General features: G+C 43.2%; 2 protein-coding genes, 1 long non-coding RNA gene and 2 other non-coding genes across 8 annotated transcripts in view; 1 reads left to right on the top strand and 4 right to left on the bottom strand.

Moving 5' to 3' along the window:
* Positions 1–1192: 1192 nt before the first annotated feature.
* Positions 1193–3717, bottom strand: RASL11A (RAS like family 11 member A). Its single transcript, XM_006208985.4, has 4 exons — positions 3441–3717; positions 3020–3076; positions 2841–2920; positions 1193–1913 (listed from the first exon to the last, which is right to left on the bottom strand). The coding sequence occupies exons 1-4, from the start codon at positions 3562–3564 to the stop codon at positions 1446–1448; spliced, it is 729 nt and encodes a 242-aa protein (XP_006209047.1). The 5' UTR covers positions 3565–3717; the 3' UTR covers positions 1193–1445.
* Positions 3718–7176: 3459 nt separating this feature from the next.
* Positions 7177–18247, bottom strand: RPL21 (ribosomal protein L21). Of its 2 annotated transcripts, none has more exons than XM_006208986.4 (6): positions 17994–18247; positions 15791–15869; positions 15457–15518; positions 14635–14747; positions 14039–14189; positions 7177–13929 (listed from the first exon to the last, which is right to left on the bottom strand). In XM_006208986.4, the coding sequence occupies exons 2-6, from the start codon at positions 15855–15857 to the stop codon at positions 13840–13842; spliced, it is 483 nt and encodes a 160-aa protein (XP_006209048.1). In that variant the 5' UTR covers positions 15858–15869; positions 17994–18247; the 3' UTR covers positions 7177–13839. The 2 variants fall into 2 exon arrangements, with proteins under 2 accessions (XP_006209048.1, XP_031540522.1); XM_031684662.2 differs by having other exon boundaries at positions 17951–18025.
* Positions 14464–14590, bottom strand: LOC116283406 (small nucleolar RNA SNORA27). Its single transcript, XR_004193005.1, has one exon. It is a non-coding gene; the product is annotated as a small nucleolar RNA SNORA27 (small nucleolar RNA).
* LOC116283402 (small nucleolar RNA SNORD102) lies at positions 15076–15146 on the bottom strand. Its single transcript, XR_004193001.1, has one exon. It is a non-coding gene; the product is annotated as a small nucleolar RNA SNORD102 (small nucleolar RNA).
* LOC140701069 (uncharacterized) overlaps positions 18220–22150 on the top strand; it is a 19350-nt gene continuing 15419 nt past the window's right edge. Inside the window, exons 1-2 of one of the 3 annotated variants that reach the window (XR_012079837.1) lie at positions 18220–18649; positions 19261–19287. This is a non-coding gene — a long non-coding RNA (uncharacterized lncRNA). Of the gene's footprint in view, positions 18686–19241; positions 19288–22150 lie in introns of all 3 variants that reach the window. The other 2 variants (XR_012079839.1, XR_012079838.1) reach the window with 2 other exon arrangements.

Raw genomic sequence — 22150 nt, 5'->3', positions numbered from 1 at the left:
CCTTGGCACCCAAAACAATGTATTCACTCATTTATTCATCTAATATTTACCAAAAACCTACCAGTCTCTGTGCAAGCACTGTGCTAAAGGCTTGGAAAACAAAGTCATAAAATGTACTTACTGCCCTCAAGCAGCGCTCCATCCAATGGAGGCGAAATATTGCACCCTGAAGAGGTGGGGTTATGACACGTGCTACAGGAATGGAGGCGCCCTGGGAAGGCGCCCCAGGAGCTGAGTGTAGCATGTGACTTGGGACTTGAAGGATCCTGTAGGTGGAGAATAGACCAAAATATTCAAAGCACAGGAAGTAGTTTGCCCCAAGGCAGGGAGGCATCAAAGTACCTGACGAGTAGTGAGAAATGCTGAACATTCTGTTGGAATGGACAGTCAGCTGTGTGTGAGTCTGCATGTGCGTGTGCGTGTGTGCACGCACAGCACGCATGTGTTTTGGAAGGAGAGGATGATGAGGCTGGAGAGGTGGCGAAAAATCTTGACTCCCTGCCTCATTTATATTTTATCCAGTAGATAAGGGGAAATCCAGCTGAATGTTTTCAATCATGGAAATAAAATGGTCAGTGTTGGTTTTGGTAAGGTTGTTCTGGTATGAAGAAAGAATCAGGGGAGTGCCCCGCCAGAGCCAAGAAACCAGAGTCTCATCCACACTATTGCCTGCCAGCCCCAGGAAGAGCTGTAAAGGCTTGGATTAAGGCCAAGTGATGATTTAGAGAAAAATACAAGAGAGAATTGATAGATTAGGTACCCCATTGGTGAGGGTCAGGGAGACAAAGAGGGAAGGAGAATTTTCAGGCAAGTCCCGGTAGGGTGCACTTACAATAAGAATACTAGAAGACGCTTTTTTTTTTTTAATAGACATGGGGAGGATAAACTTCCATTTGCATCAAGAAATAATAATGTTATTCATGTTGTAATTTTTTGGCATCTGTGCACAGTGAACCCCTTCCCTTGAAATCACATGGTGTCAATTTCACACCTGGGGCAAAGTGCCCAAATTAAAGACATCCTGCAGTTATTCAAGTCCCTTTCCTTCTCTACAGACTTTCCTTTCTTCCACGACAGATTCCCACTGTCTCAGCCCCTCTTTGCCAAACCACCAATCAGAGTTCAAGCTTGGAGCATTTCTGGGCTCTGATGCAAGTATGAATTCTATAAAAAGACATTTAAAAACAAGGAGCAATGTTGCCATTTGCCTTTAATGGAAAAGTGGCTAGCAGTTACAGTAAAAAAATTTTTTTTTTATTAAAAAAACTAAAAACTATCCAACTTCTAGGCAATCACTGTTTGAATTTTCAGAAATACACATACACTTGAAAATCAACAGTCTGTATAAAAATAAACTCTGAATGTGTGATTAAAAAGGGCGACCCCTAGTCTTTTCAGCTGCACAAATGCATGATATAAAGGAGCTGAGTCCATGGGAGATGGGTCTATCCCAGGGCAGAGGGGGCTTTGGTCTTGGAAGACAGAACTTGCTTGAAGCGCCTTTTCAGGTCCTGCATGTTGGGAGAGCGTGGCCGGGGGATGATGGAGGCTCTTCTCCTGTCCCCGCAGAGGTTGTGCAACTTGCTCACTTCTTTGCAAAGATGCTGAAACACATCACAGACGTCCTCATAGTTTTCACTGGTGGAAATTTCCAGGAACAGACTGCCCAGCTCGTTGGCCAGCCGAACGCCATCACATGTCTGCACCTGCCGGGCATGCAGGAGGTCCCCCTTGTTGCCCACGATGATGACCGGGGCCTTAGAGTCGGGGTGGATCTTGCGGATGTGCTGGTACAGGGGGCGGATGGACAGGTAGCTGTCATAGTCTGTGATAGAATAGACCAGCAGGAAGCCCTCGGCCCACTGCACGCACTTGGACAGGGAGTCAACAGCCTGGGTGAGGCTGTCTTGGACCTGAAAAGAGTGAAATGAGCCTGGATCAAGGAAGCCCTCAGTAGAAGAGACTGGAAAGACCATCAAAGCAACCCTGGAAAAAACGTTCGAAAAAGAAACCTCTAAATATAGTCTTCAGATTCCACCCAGCTTCTGCACAAGGAGGCTTTTGATATGGAAAGATCAGATTCTCAGGCGAGCTCCTTGCCTGGGTTATTTTATTAGCTGTTACCAGTGGATTATTTTTAAACCCCTTGCTTGGCAGGTGGTCTGTGATGATCGGTGGTGGACTGACTGAGGAATGACTTCAGTGAGAACTTCCGAAATCAGGATGGCGCAATTTTTTGGGAACTAACTCGGGATAAACAAAACTTTGAAAATTAGCCAAGATAAATATTTCTTCCCAAACCCATAAAAATATTTTTAGCTTGCCTTTCTTGAGAATGTTACAGAAACAAATTCTTTCCTTCTGTGCTACCACAAGACCTTTTGCCCCAAGAAGGGAGAGCAATTAGTAACTTGTTAATCAAGTTACATTCCCCACTGCTTGCTAAGGGGTTAATCTGATTGCAATTACTGTGGAGGGAACAGCTAGAAATAGGAGCACTTCAGCAGTCCTTGCTAGGGGAGGAGACCCTCTCCAGAATCGCACCCCGATAGATTTGTTAAGGGTTCCAAGGCTGAGCTGCAATCGCAGTGAAGAGACCCATCTAACCAATGATGCCCTGACCAGGGCTGCAAAGAGACACTAAGCGTCTCTCCCTGTTTCCGAGGTGTCGACAGTAGGAGGCTGCCTCTAACCATCCACGCTCCCCGCCCCCATCGTGAAGAATTTCTAACACCCAAGGACTGGCCCCACCTGGGGACAGCCCACTCCTCCATCTAAATCATGACAGCGTGCTTAGACGTCTGGAAGCAGGTGCACCGTTTGCTCCTGGCAGTCCTTACCTGGATGCCCCCGGGGGTGTCCTGGATCTGCAAGGAGAGCTGGTCTCCCTCCACGTAGACAAGCCGCGAGTACAACTTGCCTGGAGAATGAAGGAGAGCTTGGTTTTTTAATTCTCACACTCTCATCAGGAAAAAGAAAATCAGAGCATTCAGCCCCAACAGCACGAAATAAATCTAACCTGTATTCGGTTCATAATCGCCAATAAATCTCTTGGTCAGGAAGCGTACAATCATTGCTGAAAAGGAAATAGGAAAATCAGCTGAAGGACCAGAAGGAGACGGTCAGACTGGGACGGTCTCGGGGAAATGAGGGCGTGACCGACCGCTGGACCCCGGATACTGCCCGCATCCTCAGGCTCTGCAAAGCCAAGGGTGCGGCCGTGGCGGGTGAGACTGTGGGTGCTCTCCCCGCGGGACCAGCCCCCGTTCTCCAACAGGTGCCCCCTCGGCTAAGGCCAAGGAGAAGCAGCGGGAAGCCAGGCGGGCGAAGGGAGGCCCGCACCAGCGAGGAAACATCCTGGTCCCCTCTGGCGCCCAGCCCTCCCCTCCGCCGAGAGCCAGGCTCTTCCCCGAGCCCCCACTCGTCCCCGGGGCACTCACCGCTCTTGCCCACGCGGCCGGCGCCCAGCACGGCCAATTTGATGTCCTTGGGCAGGAGGTAGTCGGAGGAGGACTCGGGGATGGGCGCGAGCAGAAAGTGTCCGGACATGGTGGGCGGCCGCATGGAGCGCGTGGTCGAGCGCTGGCTGGGACACCGGTGTGCGAGGACCGCGGCGGCTGGCGCTCGGGTCCAGGCCCGCAGCCTTTAAAGGGCTGGGCGCGCGGGGGGCGCGGCGGCCGCCTCCCGCTCCTCCTCTTCCCGCCCCTTCCCGCAGCGGCGGGAGGGGGCGGAGCGCAGAGCCCGGGACACCGCGCCCCGCTCCCCGCCCCCCGCCCCGCTGCTTGACGAGCTCCGTGGGGCGGCCTGCGCGACTCCTGGCCCCCTGAGCCCCGGCCGCCCCTCCCTCCTCCATCCCGCAGTGGCGAACCTGGGTCACTAGACCAGTGGGTGAACCTGAGATCTGAATTACGAGCTGGGAGATGAAAGAAAAAAGTGCCATCAGCCGGATGCTTCTCCAACAATGGGAGGGGTAAATTCCTGTCGAATGTTGCCCTTTTTAATCTTCGAAAGGTGCTGAGGGGTGACATTAACGAAAAGGGGGGGGGAGAGCCCTGACTTAGTATCAGTACAAAGGAGCTGCAGTCACTGTGACCTTGCTTCAGATTTGAGAAGGCCTCTTGGGGCAGTCATTGTTTACGGCTCAGCCTCCAAACCCAGCCGCTGGCGCTGGTTAAATGGACTCATTAGTGAACCCCAATAAGCATTCCATCCATGGAGAGCTCTGGCTCTGGATTAATTCTCCACCAAACACCGTCCTATGACTTGGGTCATGCGTTTGTTTCATTATTCAAGTGCTTATTTCTCCATGTAAAGTGTAGTTTAGGGTGGGCATGGAAGAGCAGGAGTAAGAGGACACAAAAGCGAAATACGGCCTGGCTTGGGTTTTGGGACCCCAGCATGACAAGGCAAAAAAGCCTTGGGATTTATCCTTCCAGGTTAGAAGACCTTCATGCCTCCGGCCTCCTGTGCTTCTATGTTCAATGGCCTATTAGACGCCCCCGCCCTTAATGGCCCCATATACTGGTTGGATCAGTTAGCATTTGCTGCTTGACAAGCTGCTCAAAACTTAATGCCTTGAAACAATTCCTCACAGTTGCTCACAAGTCTCTAGGTCTGTGGAGTGGCTGTCCCAGTCCAGTCCAGGCTCAGCGGACCTTGGCAGTGATCTTTCATTCCTTCACGCATCTGCAGAGCTGGCAGGGGTCAGGGGCTGGTGGCTGCAGAATGGTGTCCTTAGGCAGCCAGTCCGCCAGCATAAAACTGTGGTGGTGGGAGGGGCAGTGACTGAGTCACATGTCTCCTCACCCAGAAGGCTGGCCAGGGTCATGGTTGCTGAGTAGTGTTCCAAAGAGAGTGAGCTGATGTGTAAAAGTCCTCTTAAGACCTGGGCTCCAAGGTGGAACCCATCACCACTACTGCATTCTGTTGGCCAAAGCAAGTCATGGTGCCAGCCCAAATTCATAGGGTGGGTAAAAACACTCCACTCCTTGTTGAAGGGAGCTGCAAAGCCACATTTGAAAGGGCTGAGATGCAGACATGGGTGGGGAATGGGATCCATTTTTGCAACAGACCACACTAACGAGTGTGCGAATGTGCCTCCATACACCACACAGCCCAAGCGCACGACCCAGGGGTGAGACCCTTGACACTCACTGCTGCTCAGTTCTGGCCATTGAGGTGGCCTTGACTCTAACCCCCTCACTTCCACATGGATTAATCACCAAGCTCCATCACTTCTCCTGCCTCCATTTCTTGGTGTCTCATTCTCTCCATCACCCCTGCTCTCACGTCCCATGTGAAGAACCCAGCAGATGCTCACATCTCAGTGGCCAGAACTGAAAAACCGGGGACTAGTGTATTGAAGCACCGAGCAAAGAATTGGGGCTGCCATGACCAGCTCTCCCTGGAGGCTACACTCACCTTAAAAGTCAAGAAATTAGAAGAGGGGATCCCTGTGGAGCAGGATCATTGGGATCTGCCAAACACTCTTCACTTTCCTCAAGTTAAAATGCAGGCCTTTTAAGGGAAAACACAGCCCTTTCTTGGCTGAATCTTGGGCCTACCTCCTAACTGCATCCCAAGTATAAGATCATTTTAGGTTAAGGGTCACCCATGAGGAAGATTCCTAAGACTGTTCTCTGCCCGGTGATAATTATGTCCCATTTTGCACTTACATTGCACCTTTGCTCAGAGAGCTTAAAATGTTATTCCATTGTTTCTCCTTGGAAAGCTTTGTGTCTGCAAATATACAAGCTCACCCATGACATTTTAACGCAGACAATATGCTACTGAACTGCAGAATTATAAATAGCTTTGCCTAAACTGTTGCTGGTTGTGTTCTATTTCATTTGGGGTTTCTTTGTGTCCAGAATTATGTAAAATTGTGGTGCAACCAATATAACACAGGCATGAAGTGGTTTTAAAAAGACAATAGGGATGTGTAGGCACAGATATGAATACACAAATCCGTGGGTGTGTAGATGAGTGTGAAGGGTAGAATTTGGTGATATGCAAATATCAGGCGTGGGTGGTTAACCCTTCATCAGCCAAATAAGCTCATTTCTAGCCCTCAGGCAAAACTTGCCAAAAGTCCTCCCCTGCTTCAACTGCCGTCCTTCACCTAACATCAACTACCTTCCCTGTAGGTCCTAAATCCTTAAATACTGAGCTTCCTGGAGACTCAGTCTGTAAGTGTTTTCCTCAGAAAACTATACTTCTGTCCTTTACCAGCTCCCTACAATGCAGCAGTCAAAATTCCTGAAAATCTGCTCTCTGTAAGGCTCTGTTAAGTGCTGATACAGAACACAAAGAACAGCTCCGTTATCATAAACATTCACTGAGAGGACGTTTAAGACACACCTGCCCGCATTCAGACACCTCCGGAGTGACATTAAACTATCATTTATATATTCCTGTTGAGTTCACAAAAAACCCTCAAGTATATTAATTCTTCCTTAATTAATCCTGTGAAGTGGGTAGAGTATCTTCTAAACTGAGGTTCAGACAAGTTTAGCAACTTATTCAGTCACAGAACCATTCAGCAGTGGGCACCTCAGTAGGGGTTTCTCTCATTTCAAATCTTCACCAATGTGGAGAGCAGGATGGAGAATACTGGTCACGCAAATGGAATGACAAAGCAGGTTGGGGTGAGAACTCCAATACAGCTGCAACAGGGAGAATTTAATCTGAGTGGGTCTATTTCTGGGCTCTCAATTCTGTTCCATCGATCTATGTCTGGTATCAAAAATAGTACGGTATTATACCAATATAGTACTGATTTCGATAATTATAGCCTTGCAGTATAGCTTGACATCAGGACAGCATGATACCTCCACCTTTGTTCTTCTCAAAACTGCTTTAGCAATTTGGGATCTTTTGTGGTTCCACATAAATTTTAGAAATATGTGTCTCAGTTCTGTGATGCCACTGGAATTTTGATAGGAATTGCACCGAATCTGTAAGTTGCTTTGGGTAGTATTGTCATTCCAACCCATGAGCATGGAAAAATCTTTCCATTTATTTTGTCTTCAATTTCTTTGATCAATGTCTTAAAGAGTTTTCAGTGTACAGGTCTTTCACCTCCTTGGTTGAATCTTCTAGTTCTAATTGAGTGCCTTTTATTTCCTTTTCCCACACACACGTGGACATTAATTTATGACAAAGGAGCCAAGAACATACCATGGAGAAATGATAGTCTCTTTAATAAATGGTGTTGGGAAAACCAGACAGCCACAATATGCAAAAGACTGAAACTAGACCACTATCTTATACCGTACACAAAAACTGACTCAAAACGAACTGACCTGAAGGCAACATCTGAAACCATAAAAATCCTAGAAGAAAACACAGGCGATAACCTCCCTGACATCAGTCTTCATGATGTTTCTGTGGATCGAATTCCAAAGGCAAGGAAAACAAAAGCAAAAATAAACAAATGGGACTACATCAAACTAAAAAGCTTCTGCACAGCAAGGCACTATCATTAAAATAAAAAAACAGAGATATAAACTACTGTGTATGAAATAAACAAGGATATACTATACAGCTCAGGGAATTATAGCCATTATTTTCTAATAACTTTTAATAGAGTATAATTTATAAAAATACTGAATCACTGTGCTGGACACCTAAAACCCATATTGTAATCGACTGTTCTTCCAAAAGAAAGAAAGAAAAAAAAAAACCACCATGAAAACGCAACCCATTGAATGGGAGATACTTGCAAATTATGTGTCTGGTAAGGGGCTACTATCCAAAATATATAAAGAACTCATACAACTCAATAACAAAATAACCCAATTGAAAAACAAGCAGAGGATCTGAATAAACATTTTCCCAGACATTCAGATGGCCAACAAACTCATGGAAAGTTGTTCAACATCACTAGTCATCAGGGAAATGTAAATCAACCACAACTGTATCACTTCACATCTGTCAGCATGGCTATTAACAAAGAGATAAGGAATAAACGTTGGCAAGGATGTGGAGAAAAGAGAGCCCTGTGCACTGGTGGGAACGCAAACTGATGCAGCTACTATGGAAACAGTAGGGAGGTTCCTCACAAAATCAACAGACCTACCAAATGATCCAGCTACTTCAGTTCTGGGTATTTATCCAAAAAATACAAAAAGACTAATTCAAAGATACATGCATGCTTATATTCACTGCAGCATTATTTACAATAGCCAAGATATGAAGTATCCATGGATGGATAAACAGATAAAGATGTGGAATATACATATATATGCAAGATTACTTCCTAGCCACAAAGAAAAATGAAATCTTGCCATTTGTGACAATATGGACGGACCTCAAGGGCATTATGCTAAGCAAAGTAAATCAGATAAAGACAAACACCAAACAATTTCACTCATATGTGCAATCTTAAAAAAAATGGACAAATATTTAAAATAAAACTCAGATACAGAGAACGCGTTAGGCATTACCAGAGAGGACGGAGGTTGGAAGGTAGGCGAAAAGGTTGAAGGGGGTAAAATGGTGGGGATGGTAACTACACCTTTGGTGGTTATCACTTTGTGATGTATATAAATATTAATTCACACCTAGTTTGTTATACTAATTTTATCCCGAGAAAATCTGAAGTGGGGGGGTGAGTAACCAGAGAAAGCTACAGGGAGAAATGACGTAGTCTGCAATCATATTTGCTAGATGGAAACACATGGGTAGAAATGTTTTATCAAGTTGAGAACAGCATGAGCAAAATCATGAAGGCAGGAAGCATACGGTAAGCTTGGGGAGCATGAGCAGTCTCAAAGATTAGGATGTGGTAGATGACCCAAAAGGCTGGGGCCCAGACTGTGGACGGCAAGCAAGACCATGCTAAGGAATTCATCTGGAGGCTATGGAAAGCCATTGAACTATCCTCAAGGGTGGACGGTACCACACACAAGTGTCAAAAGCCATCATCTCATTTTATGGACAGTAAGGAGTACCCCACTGCATTTCTTTTCCAACCCAAATGATTTCCATAAAGTGCAGTCATGCTAGTAAAGTACTATGAGAGGATTTTCTCTGTGCCTTTTCCATTTGGGGCTTTATGAGATGGTCTGTCGATTGCTCCTCACCACTTCGCTGTCTGAAAAAAAGAACCAATGCTGAACCTCAGACTGCTTATTCACTGTTCCATGACACATCTTCCACCTCAGCAGTAACAGCTGCAGGTGCTGCCTCACTGTTACTATTCACAACCAAGCAACTAAGATTCTGAATGTCTCTTAACAGCATCACTTTTCTTCCCTTTAAGTGGGACTGGGATGGAGGAATATGCTATAAACACTCCAAATAAGTTAAATTGTTTAAAATTCTCTTGTGCTCAAGTAAGACAAACCTAACCTCTGATATTTCAGCAATTCTTATTGTTAAATTTTAGCAATTGTTTATATTTTAGAATCTTTTCCATCCAAGTGCAGAGAAAATGCTAATCTACACTAGTGGGAACATGAAACTGATGGGGTTTTTGGCAACAATATACAGGGGAAAACTGCACAAAGTGTGATATATTTTACTCAACCCTTGGAATTGCGTTCAACTAAACAAACAGCTGGCCTTAATACCTAGCTAGATCAAAAGAGAAAGAACTAACAATTCAAGGAACCATGCAGCCTCATTCAGTCATGGCTCTTATTAAGAAAACTTGGTTTCAACTCTACTCTGCTCAGAACCATTATATCCCAAAGGAGGTGCCCAAGAGGGAACTGGAAATACTTATCTACAGCTTCAGAGAAAGTGAGCTTGAAATCTGAATCTCAAGCGTGTTAGAGATGCCCCAACCCCAGAATTTCTGATTATGCATTTTTACCAAGTTCTTAGATGTTGATGCTGCCAGCTGGGGAACCATACTTCGAGATCACCCAGAAAGAACTTAGGAGAGTGACAGGTGTGGAACAGCAAGGAGAATCCAGAATAAGAAGGGTAAGGGGGAGTCATATAGGTAGAAGCCGGGTAAAGTATGATAGCAGAAGCCTCTGGAAGAGAAAAAAAATTGTCGGCTGTCAAACATCAGGGAAATGAAGTAAATGGAAAAAGTCTCTAAATTTAATTAGCAGGTGTTTGGTAACTTTTACGAGTTTCATTAGAGTGGTGTAGGCGGAAGCCAGATCTGCAGAGGGAGATGGAACTTAAGCTACAAAACAAGGAAAAGCTGCTTGCTTCATCTGCTGGCATTCCAAGTCTGCAGGCTGAAGGCAAGGAAGCATTAAGTGGAAAAGGTCAAGGAAACAAGAGGCCAGGAATAACCCGTGAAAACAAGAGCCCCTTGAACACCAACTCTCCCCTCTACTGCCCCTTGCCTCTCCTTGGTGCCTTGTTTTGCCTTGGTTTTTACAGGACTCCCGGCCTTACTGCTCCTCCTAGATTACAACCTCCTGAATGGTGCCTGACCTCCTTGAGTAGAGTAGGTAACAATTAACTATTCCCTAACTGAAAGTATTTGTAGATGTAAGTTGATGACACTCCCCAGCAGAACACAAGGTAGTGGGAAGCCAGTCACCCTCCACAGAAAGGGGCAGAGGAAGGAGTCTGCTTATTTTCACACAATGCTAAGCAAGTCTTAGCTAAAATCTGAGACTAAAGGAAACCAACCACAGGGAGCCTGTTTATTCCAGAAAAAATACCAAGTTATCAAATACAAAAGCTCTGAGCCAAGTGTGCACTTGACATATTCCAGGTGCAGTAAGGAGGCCAGCATAACTGAATCTGACTGGGGGCTGGAAGTGGTACGAGGCCAGAAAGGCAGGCAGAGGCCAGCTGACAAGGGGCTTTGAGCAGGAGTATAAAGGCACTTCAGTATTTGGAGGTCAGAAAGGCAACGAAGCCCAGCACAGACTACAGCAGAGGTAAAACGGGAAGCCTTCCAGAAGCTGAGGCCAAACTCAGCAGAGCATCTTCTCCCACCAGATTAGCCTCAGCCAAGACGAAATGGTAATGACCAGTGCTGAGGAAGCGCAGACACAGCACTTCCACTCACTCATGGGGAGCAAACTGGCATAACGCTTTAAGGCAATTTATCAGAATGAATCAAGAATCTGAGAAACACATTTTAAACTCAGTATTGTCCATTCTCACATTGTGCATGTGAGAAAATCTATCCTTAAAGGATCAAAAAACACCTTTTAGCATATTCATAGTATGCCACTGACAATATTTTACAAAATTACTGCACTATACATCAGATGGAAGAGCTCACATTTTCTGATTATCTGCCCTAAATGTAACTCCCTTTAGTTCTCTTTGCAGCCCTCCCTCTTCTCAGTGTTCAGCATCACCAACCCCTCTGAATCAAGGTACCTTACACTCCCATTTCCTTTTTGTCACAAATGTACTTCATTTGGTCCTGGTTAAATACGGAATCAGAGACTCAAAGTGCACAAATGACATCTAGGAATCACCTGGTCCAATCCCAGTTCACAGATGATACTCTGCTTTTATGGAGACAGAAAGCAGGATTAACATGAACTGCTGAAGAACAAACAAAAAATGTCTGAGGTCTCTTGATCTTTCCACACCACATGGGGGATTGATAATCCCAATTACTCCTGAGCAACATGGTGATTAGCCCTCAAAACTCAGAGAAACACTACAGTAAAATCCATAGGAAAATAAAACTGGACATAAAGTAGAATAAAAATGTCTATTAAAGAAAGAAAAAGCAGTACTTTTCCCATTAAAGAGCATTTATGGAATGCTTATTATGTGCCAGGCACTAGGAGGACAAAATTTAGTAAGGCACCGCCCCCAACCTCAAGTCTAGTGGGGAAGGCAGAAGTTTTCTATAAATTGTAAACACTGTAAGAGAAGCTAACACACCTGTCCTGGGAACAAAGATATGGGGGATTTCACTCCATCAACCCAAGGCCAGAAGTAATCTCTTTGATTACAAACACTTTCATTCCTCTCCTTGAAATACTTTTATCAGAACGGTTCACCTATGACTCAAGGTGGACAAGCAGGAACTCACCAAATGAACAAAGTGTATGTATTTCACGCAAAGTCAAGTACCTGTGTAAAAGAATTGGGGTGACAAAGAGCCGTTCCAATGAACAAATTTTCCTAAAAAGCTAGAGTTTAATGTAGGAAAACGGGAAATAGAAAAAAAACAATTTAGTAGGAACCAGACTAGTTACATATATCCTGGGAAAAAATGAAATTATTAGGACCTGTGTATTAGTTGGATTTCTGAAATATTCTTGTTGTGGAGTAAAACTACAAAGCTCTGAACTAGGACCAGATCATGCAGTAAAAGCCAGCAGTTACTGACCATTCACCTGTGACACCGTGTTGTGTCTCCTACTTGGATTCCCAGAGAAGCTTCACAACCACCCTTGGAGGGAGGGGAGGGCACTTTCACTACCCTTTTCACAGGCAAGGGAAGTGACACACAGGTTAAGCCACCTGCAGCATAACCAGTAAAGGTGAAGCCTTGAAGCTGCCCTAAGATTCTAAGGGAGAAATGAAGAGTGTGACCAAAGGGGCAGGCCTGGAAAGAAGAAAAGGCTGTTAAAGATACGCAAGAAACAGAATTTCAAAATATGCAAAGTGACTGGTAAGAGTTACGGTAACTTCAAATGGGTGCACGGGTGCGTAAGTGGTGCCATCAACTGAGACCAAAGAACAGACCAGGAATGTCAGCTGACGCAGTGTGTAGGTTCTCCTTGTTTTCTGTGGTGGTGGTGAATGGTCATTTCTGTCGTCCAATATGTTTAAACATAAGCCTCCACCACTAGATGCACATCCTTAAAACTAATAACCATCATTTACTATTAGGTTAGCCCCTCACCAAGATTTAAAACCAGGTTTGCTGGATCCCCAAGCAGTCCTATTACCATCACACTTTACTCGGCAAAACTGAAGGCCACCAACACTAGTGGTCTTACCTATTCACAGCATTTAACAGGTTCTTGTTCTTAAGACTAACAGTGGGCAGAGGACACTGAACACAAGAAGTCAAGGTTTCCATTTTAAATAAACTTGCTACAGGTATCAAATACTGAAGACAGCTGGCATGGGATGCTATCAATTTCCTTTTGGACGTCTGCCATATCCAATTAAAAATATCCAGGAAGTAACAGAAAACCTAAAATGTGCCCCAACTATACAAAGTAACTTTTAAATGTTCTCATTACTAGGAAGCACTATAGCACTAATGATCAAGACCTGATGATGCAGCCAGACTTTCTGGGTTTGAATCTTTGTCTAACACTCTGCACCTGCAACGTTGTAAAATGAACAAAATAAATTATTCCAAGTTTTTTATGAGTACATTATGCAAAGTGCTTTGAATATGTTTATCCTTGGTTGAAATAAAAAAAAGGTATTCAAATGATCACTAACACATTTTCTGAGCCCTGTTGCAAGAGGGGTCAAAACTCAGCACTAGTATATAACTCACAGGATGGAGATGAGGCTTTAAACAATGTATTTTTAAGTAATAGTCTTCAAAGCCGAGTTCTGATTCAAAAGACAGCTATTTATAGTGCAATTATGAGTAATAAACTTTCCCTGTGCTTAACTGTAATGCAACAGATATTTCACTTATTTTTTAATCCCTTATTTTCATAGGAATTTAGAAAGACTGTTTTCAAAACTAGTACAAGTATTTAATAAATATCTGGCAGTTTCCTAATCAATGGACTATACCACACGATTAACCATCTCACACCTTCCAGGAAGAGAAACACTAAATTTGAATAAAGATAACACCCACTGAATTGGGACACAATTAAAAATTGCTTTAAATAGTTCTTTGGGGAAGGGGACAAACTTCTACTCAATTAAGACCAACATTTGTACAGTGCAGGTCTTTTATTTTCTTTACACCTCTCATGCCATGAATTCATAGGGAATGGGTTCCAACAGTTCAGGCTCCTTTCCATTGGTTCTCACGAAGTGGGCTTCTCTGGGTGGAGCAGGCTATTAAAAAAAGGCAAGAGAGTAATTATGTAAAATACTGTACTCTCCTTCAAAATGCTCTCAGCACTAATAATATACTTGATACTGAGAAACCATGTCAAGTACTCACCTGGCGCTTCAGCTGAACCCAAGTACCTTTCTCTTTGGCTTCCTTCTTTTTCTGATCATTTTCCCTCACTCGTTTCAGGAAGCTATCTCGGCTTTTAGAGTGCTTAATATGCTCAACACGCACATTAATTCTCTTGGCAAGAATCTTGCCCCTGGACAGAGAAGAAACTCTTCTAAATGCTTCATCCAAAACATAGCCAAAATTCAGAAAATTGTTTCAGCAGTTTCATTTATTAATCTCATTGGATGAGGCCTTGAGGCAAACATCCCCACGGTTAAGCTCTCTTCTGATGAGGTGATAAGACTCTGAAACACCAAATAATTTACCCAAAACCAGACTAATAAAATGTACACCCTATTAAACTTTTTATACTCTGAAAACTAGAACTGTTTAGGAACAAATCCTGTAAGACTTTCCCGTAAGTTTACTGTTTCCTCTGACAGGTTACAAGACAAACACCCAGTTTGCTTGAGTTTTAAAAGGATGTTTCCTTTGCCCCACTTGAATGACCAATAAAGACATAAGTCCAATTGGCAAAGTGAAAAGGGGGTATGAAGGAATACTAAGCAGCCACAGAGAACCATGACATTACTTACTTAACTTGTTTGTTTACAATAATGCCAACAGCATGCTGGGTAACATTGTAGACTCTTCCAGTTTTGCCATGGTAACATTTGTGGGGCATTCCTTTTTGAACAGTACCGGTTCCCTGTTAAGAAAGGAGATAAATGTTTGTTTTTTAAATTGAAGTATCTCAGTTACAATGTGTCAATTTCTGGTATACAGCATAACATCCCAGTCATACATATATTTGTTTTCATTTTTCATTAAAGGTTATTACAAGATACTGAATATAGTTCCCTGTACTATATAGAATTAATGTTTTTTCGATCTATTTTTATACACAGTGGTTAACATTTGCAAATCTAAAACTACCAACTTTAGAAAGGAGATGTTATGACAACAATTTCCCCTTCCTTTTAAACCCAAAATAACTAAGATACTCTAAGATTTTTTTCGTTAAATGGCAACTCAAGAGCTTTCAGAGCCGGTGAAATATTTTTTTCACGTTGCTTTAAGCATCAAAAGAGACAATCATCATTAAGCTCTAGACTGCCAGGACACATTTAAATATAAACTCTCGTGATTTACCCCTCTCATTTTCCCACTAACTGTTAAAAAGAAGTAATGAGAAAATTCTTAGACTCAAGAATTGCACTCTGGTTTCCGAAAATAAAATTAAAACAGGCGTTTCTACACTTTCATTAGCTCTTCTTCAGGAAATAGATTTTTCCTCATTTAGGAAGGCCAAAAGTAGCCAAAGATACAATACACACTTGTATTTGAATTAGATTAAACCCAACGTTTCTAACTTCTAATGTTATTCTGTAGGATATTTCCCCAATCTCATATTTTACCTTGATGTCTACAATATCACCTTTCTTATAGATTCGCATGTATGTGGCCAAAGGAACAACTCCTGAAAAACAAAAAGATCCCAATATAGTCAATATCAACATTAAAAAGCCACAATTAAAAAAATTTGTAATCCTTCCAGCTTTCAAAACACACTTTTTGCCAGTTATGTGTTTTAAAGTGACTACTATATAAAATTCATGCTTTTTATTTACAAGCCAGGTAGATGCTGGTTAATTAATGCCATTTAAAAACACCTTATATGAACCACAGCACGAAGTTAATAAAACACAAATGTATGCCATGCTTGCTCCCAAGAGGGGTGAATCTACTCACCATGTTTCCTAAAAGGCCTAGAGAACATGTAGCGGGTGCCCCGCCTCTTTCCCTTTGTGTTGGTCATTTTGGCGAATTACTGAAACCAAAAAGTATAGAACAGTCAAAATATTACTGCAAAATTGATACTTGCCCTTTAACCAAAAAATGTGTAATTACAAATGCACGCATTTCAGTAGGAACATCAGAATTAGTGAACTATCTTAAAAAGCTGGCTCACCAATCAGTAGTTCTTTATAAAGGAGAAAAAAAAAACTTGTCATTTTACCAAGTAAGATCTTTACCACTACTGCCTAAGCTCTACAACTTTAAAACGCCTAAGAAGCAGAACTGGATGTTAGAACCCAAACCAGTACTTTCCCTATTAGAATACAGAATCACAACAGGACTGCTACCACAATACATCTGAAGAACCAGCCTACACTGCCAAGAACACTGGAATTTTGCTTAATTTTAACATAATGGATTAAACCCCCCTTCCTCATCAACCTAGTTTTCTGTGACCAATTTCTTATACAGCATCTATTAACTGTCAAATATCCCCAACTTACTTCATACATTACTCAGTGGTTTACTAGGAAGCATACTTAAGGCCAAAGGGAGAAAAAAAAGGCTTTATAATCACTGAACTGATTTTGACACAGGTTTGGCACTTACTTGCCAAGAGACCTACATTTAAATTCTGATCCTCATATGTAAAATGGAATTAATACTTATACAATTAACTGAGATTATGCTGCTACGAAGTACTGAGCAATTCCTAGCACATGGAAGGTGCTAACTGGTAAGCAGGACTTAACTTTATCTAAGAATTCACCTATAGGCTTTTAGAGTTGAACATCTCACTTTTCCCCAAAATGTCAAAACAATGGTTTTGATTATTTCCAATCATCCAAGGGTAGAACTACCACAGCTGGCAACTACTCCTATCACAAGGCAAAAATGTACCAAAACGCCTTTTAGGTTGCTGACAGTGTTCTAACATAAATCAGTCTCCCCATTCACAACAAATGCACACTTCACTTTAAAAGGCAATTAAGTATCTATCAAGTACCGTTTTAATTCCTAACTGCATCAAGTTCATACAAACTTACATTAAGTTCATAAAAAGGAGACGTGTTCTGCAGGTCCAAGTCACTTTACGGAGTCACAAAGTGACAGAATCAGTAATGGAAGTCATTTTTGACTCCTGAGTCCATGCTCCTTCCAACGGACCCACTTTCCGAGTCAGAAATCCATCATGATCCAATACACATACAATCGAAGGCGTTTCTACAAACAATACTCAACAACCCAAGCAATGGTGTTTCAGATTTTATAATACTACCTCAAATGGGACCCACGGGGTGCAATCCACAATTTGCTCAATTCTGGTAGCTCGCTGCTACAAACTAGACAAAAAGACACAAAACCAAGATCTAATTGGTTATTCAACAGCTTTCCCCTTAAACTTCTAAACCAGACGCAGATATTCAGGAATCCTTTCGCTCAACACTTGGTGTCCTGGCGTTAACAAAGCAATCAATACCTGTGGCAAACAAAGTTCTTTCCCTTAGCCCAACTGCGATCCCGGGCCAAAATTAAAACCACCAGAACTCATTTTCGTGCATCAGTGACAAGTGGTCTGAGGTTCCTCATCCAGGTCGACTCATTGGGCACCACTGCGATTCTCCGACCACGACCCCAGACTTTCACACGCACACACCTCGCGGGAAATTAAAACGGGCGCCTGTTTTTTAACCTGTTTCTATTACCCCTAAGTCCCTACCCCAAAGCATTACAGTTCTGGTTCTAGAAAACAGGTTAAAACTCCACACTGAAGGAGTTCGAAAGACGTGAGACCACGCGGCCCCAGAGCCTGTCCGCGAAGGCCTAGGGTAACGGGGCTGAAACCGTGGCCGCACAGGAAGAACTCCTCTCCCGACTGACCCGAGTGGCCTCAGCCCCGTGCGTCGGCCTCCTCTTCCCTGAGCCTGTCCCCACGTGGGGCCGCAGTCGAGTCCTCGGCCCCCGGGCGCAGGCCCAGGTCTGGCCCCGCGTCCGCCGCGCCCGGTCTGGACGGACACAGCTCCACCACCCAGGCCAGCGGGCCCCAACAGGTTAGACAGTCTCCCTAGGGCTCTAATGCCCCACTTCAGCAGCCACAGGGTTGGTACTCACGCGTGGGGAACGAGGGGCGCCGGGAGCCACGCGAAAGGCCTACCTGGAAGATGGCGGTTCCGGCCGAAAGGAAGGAGGCGGGGCTGTGGCGCGCGCCTTACAAGGGCCCGAGGGCTGCCCGCGGCACTGCCTGAAGAAACTCTGGCCGACAGCCACTCTTCTGGGGAAGAGCGTCGTCCCTGAGAACGAGGGGGATCTCGTTCCTGTGAGAATATTTTCCTTTCTTGCGAAAACGAGGCAGTAGACCGACACAAGCTGACACTTGGACCTTGCCAGACAGCCCGGAAAGGGGCCTTCAAGGGCGACCCAAGGAACCGACGTCCCGAGCGTGCCGACGTCCGCCCTGCGTCAGACGCCGCGCCGGAAGTGGGTGTGTGCCTGCGTCCCCGGGCTCCGGGGCGCGGCGTCTCACCCGCCGTCTGAGCTTTTCGTCGGCTCCTGACGGCCGTCTGTAGAGGTGGTTACGTGGGGACAAAAGTAAAACTGTGGTGAAGAAAGCGTGTTATCCAGCTTGTATGTCTTTCAAAAGTTTTTTTTCCCCCCAGTGCGTCAAGACATACTACGCAGCTGCTGGTAGGTGCGCGTTACAGCTGCTTTGGAAAGCAATTTGGAGAAACCGAGTGAAACCGAAAATATCGAAATACCAAATTCCAGCGTTCCCTCTTTGTGTCTTACAGGAACTCTGATATGTAGGCAAAGGTCTGTACAACAGCAGATGCGTAGAAATAAAAAATTGTAAGTGTCTTACAATAAAAGCATGAACACATGAAAGGATGGAATATATGCCAGGAAGTCAAGACAGCCCAGAAATGTGATGAAGCAAAAAGAGGGAGATGTATAATACACACAGTTGGACAATTTATATACATAGAAGTTTAAACATTCAAAACAATACTATATATTGCTTAGGAATATATGCATACGTAGTGAAGTAGTCAAGAATTAGCAAGAGAATGAAAATCAAACAATAGTCCTATCTGGTAGGGAGGGGACTATAAAGAAAGGGATATAAAGGAGATTTTAACTGTCTTGGCTATTTTTAAACTGGGTATTGAATACATGGGAGGCTGTTGTTTGTTACTGTACTTTTTAGTATTTTGTTAATGGAGATTTTTAAGGTAGTTTTAAATTTACTTAAAAAAAGTTTTTTAATGGTACAGAGAATTCCTATATGCTTGACACACAGTTTCTCTTGTTAGTGTGGTACACTTGTTACAATTAGTGAACCAATGTCGTACATTATTGTTAATGAAAGTCCATAGTTATTCAGATTTCCTTGTATTTTATCTAGAATCCTTTTTCTGTTCCAGGATCCCATCCAGGATGCCACAATTCAGGTAGTTATCATGTCTCCTTATGCTGTGGTGGTTTCTCAGGCTTTCCTTATTTTTAGTGACCTTGACAGTTTTGAGGAGTCCTGGTCAGGTATTTTGTAGGTTGCGCCAATATTGGAATTTGTCTGATATCTTTCTCATGATTGTATGGATTATTTTTATAGTGTGTTTTCTAACAATTAACTAAGCAACAAAAATCTTAACCTATTTGAATTTAAGGAATGTTATCCCAGTGATTTCAAAAATTGTGTTGTTTTTTTTTTTTTTGACTCACTCCCCTGTTGCACCTGGGACTTGTAATTTCTAAAACTTGCATAGGTTCAAAAATTTTGAATTTATATATTTGGTGACTATAGTCTCTAGCCCTTAAACTCACTTGCTCAAGAACTTGAGAAGGAATAAGGATTGCCTTCATCAATTCTTTTAATGCCTCCTTTTGGCAACTACATTGTTTATCCAGCTTAATTTTTAGTAGTTCACCATTATGACTGCTCCCTTTCAACTCCCTCAAGTCATTCTGTCTTTCATATTGTTCTCCTTGCTAATGTCCAACCTTGGATAAATGCAGCCCTGACAGCATTTCCACAGCTGAGCATCATGGAAGAAAATCCTGCCAACAGGCCAACTCGTGTCATTGTAGTTATTCCTGGGCTATATTTTTCACACACAAACCTGTTTTCTTCAACACAGTGTTTTTTTTTTAACACAGAGTGTTTTTAAATTTAAAATATGTTACATAAATTCAAGATTTCTGGCTTCTCTTGAAAAATCAGGAGATTTGTCAACGTAAAGCTGACAATCTTGGTGGCAGAATCCAGTAGTTACCTGCTTTAAATGGGGCGTGTGTGCTTGAGTTTTGTGTCCACTCAGCCTGCCTGGCTTCTCTTGAAAAATCAGGAGATTTGTCAACGTAAAGCTGACAATCTTGGTGGCAGAATCCAGTAGTTACCTGCTTTAAATGGGGCGTGTGTGCTTGAGTTTTGTGTCCACTCAGCCTGCCTCAGATGTGGACCTGCCCTGCCCCTAAAGGCAACTGAGTTTGCGGCCCCCGTGGTCAATTCACGATCAACCGTTCTCAAGTGGGTACTTAGCAGTACTTAGCATTGCCTCGGCATTTCCAGAGGTAGTTGCTTACCTGCTCTGTGAAGACTATTTTATATTTTGTCTTAGGTTCTCAAATCTACTATCCCTTCTCTTCACCTTTTTTAATCTCATCAATTCTCCTCTTCTTTTTTTTCCTATTCTTATACATACATATATTCCTTTCCATATTCTTTTTCATTGTAGTTTACTACAAAATATTGAATGTAGTTCACTTTTGTATGGTAGAAACTTGTTTATCTATATTATGTGTAGTAGTTAGTATCTGCAAATCTTGAACTCCTGATTTATCCCTTCCCACCCTCTTTCCCCCTTGGTAACCATAAGTTTGTTTTCTATGTGTGTGAGTCTGTCTCTGTTTTGTAAATAAGTTCATTTGTGTCTTTTTTTTTTTTTAGATTCCACATATAAGTGATGTCATAATGTATTTTTTGAGGGGGGTAGGTAATTAGGTTTGTTTTTTTATTATTTATTTATTTTCCACCTTTCTTTCGACTGATGCCAGCCTCATTGTTATCTGGGTACAAATGTGCTCTGGTCGTTCCACCCAAAACCCACAGCCTTCTCCTTTCCAGCCCTACTTGACCTCATCTTCCCTTCCATTTACTGCTCCATGTTTTCTTCCATCAAACTTAAAAAAAAAAAGAATCCAAACAATCCTATGAACTTACTGTTTTTGTACATTAGAAGCTATCAGATTTCAGCAGTGTTGTGGCTTAACCTAATAATGAGCAAGCACTGCCTTCTCTTCCTAATCTCCCGTCCTGTTTTCATTTCATCTAACCTCTGCCCCAGTCGTGCCACTAAAACTTGTCTTATCCAGGGCATCCACTGCTTCTGTGTTGCCAAAACCAAAAGACATCCCCTGTTCTTGTCTGTCATCTCTCAGACGCTTTGAACCCTGTCGTCCACTCTTCCTCCTTGAAGTCCTGCCCTTTCTGACCACTCCACGGCCTGTGTTGCTGTTTTCCCCTCTCCCTGTCCTCTAAATAACAGGCTTTCTCGGGACTTGGAACTGCTCCCCCACTCTTCTGTTGGTACACTCTTTCTAGGTAATTCCACCTACACCATCATTTTACATTTCATCTCTGCTACTTCTACTACCAGAATTATTTCTTTAATTCAGGCCTCTCCTCAGAACCTCTATTTAACCTGCCATCTGTTCTGGGATACCCTTTAGCATCTCAAAGTTAACATGTCCAAAATAAGACTTTTGATCCAGTATTTCCAGTATGTCAATAAATGGTGTAAGCTAGAAACCTTAGTTCCATCTTAAAGTTTTCCCTTACCCTTTTCATGTCTAATCTATCAGCACATTTTGTCCCAGTTCCACTTGCAAAATTTTTTTTTTTTTTTTTGCTTCTTCCATCTCTGGCCACCACCACTGGAGTCTCTCACCTGAAGGAATGGCTTCATTAAGGTCACTTTTTTTCTCTCTTGCCTCAGTTCTGTTCATTTTCTACATCATAGCCAGAGTGATGTTTTAAAAACGTAAACCTAGTTATATCACTCCCTTGCTTAAAGCCCTCCAAAGATTTTCTATTGCTGTTAGGATAAGACCCTTATGAGGGTCTGAATAAACCTGTTTTTGCTTTTCTTTTCAGTTTCCCTTGGCTCCTCCCTCAGTTCCTTGTGGCTCCCACTGCCCTCTTTAGTTCCATGACCTGGGCAAGCCCTTTCCAGCTTCGGGGGCTTCCCCCCAACCCCAGCCGTTCGCTTTGCCTTTCAAGTGGCATATTCGTTACCTTCTTGCTTCCTAAATATA

The sequence above is a fragment of the Vicugna pacos genome, chromosome 14, assembly GCF_048564905.1.
Source record: "Vicugna pacos chromosome 14, VicPac4, whole genome shotgun sequence".
Lineage (NCBI taxonomy): Eukaryota > Metazoa > Chordata > Mammalia > Artiodactyla > Camelidae > Vicugna > Vicugna pacos.
This window is presented reverse-complemented; position numbering and strand designations above follow the sequence as displayed.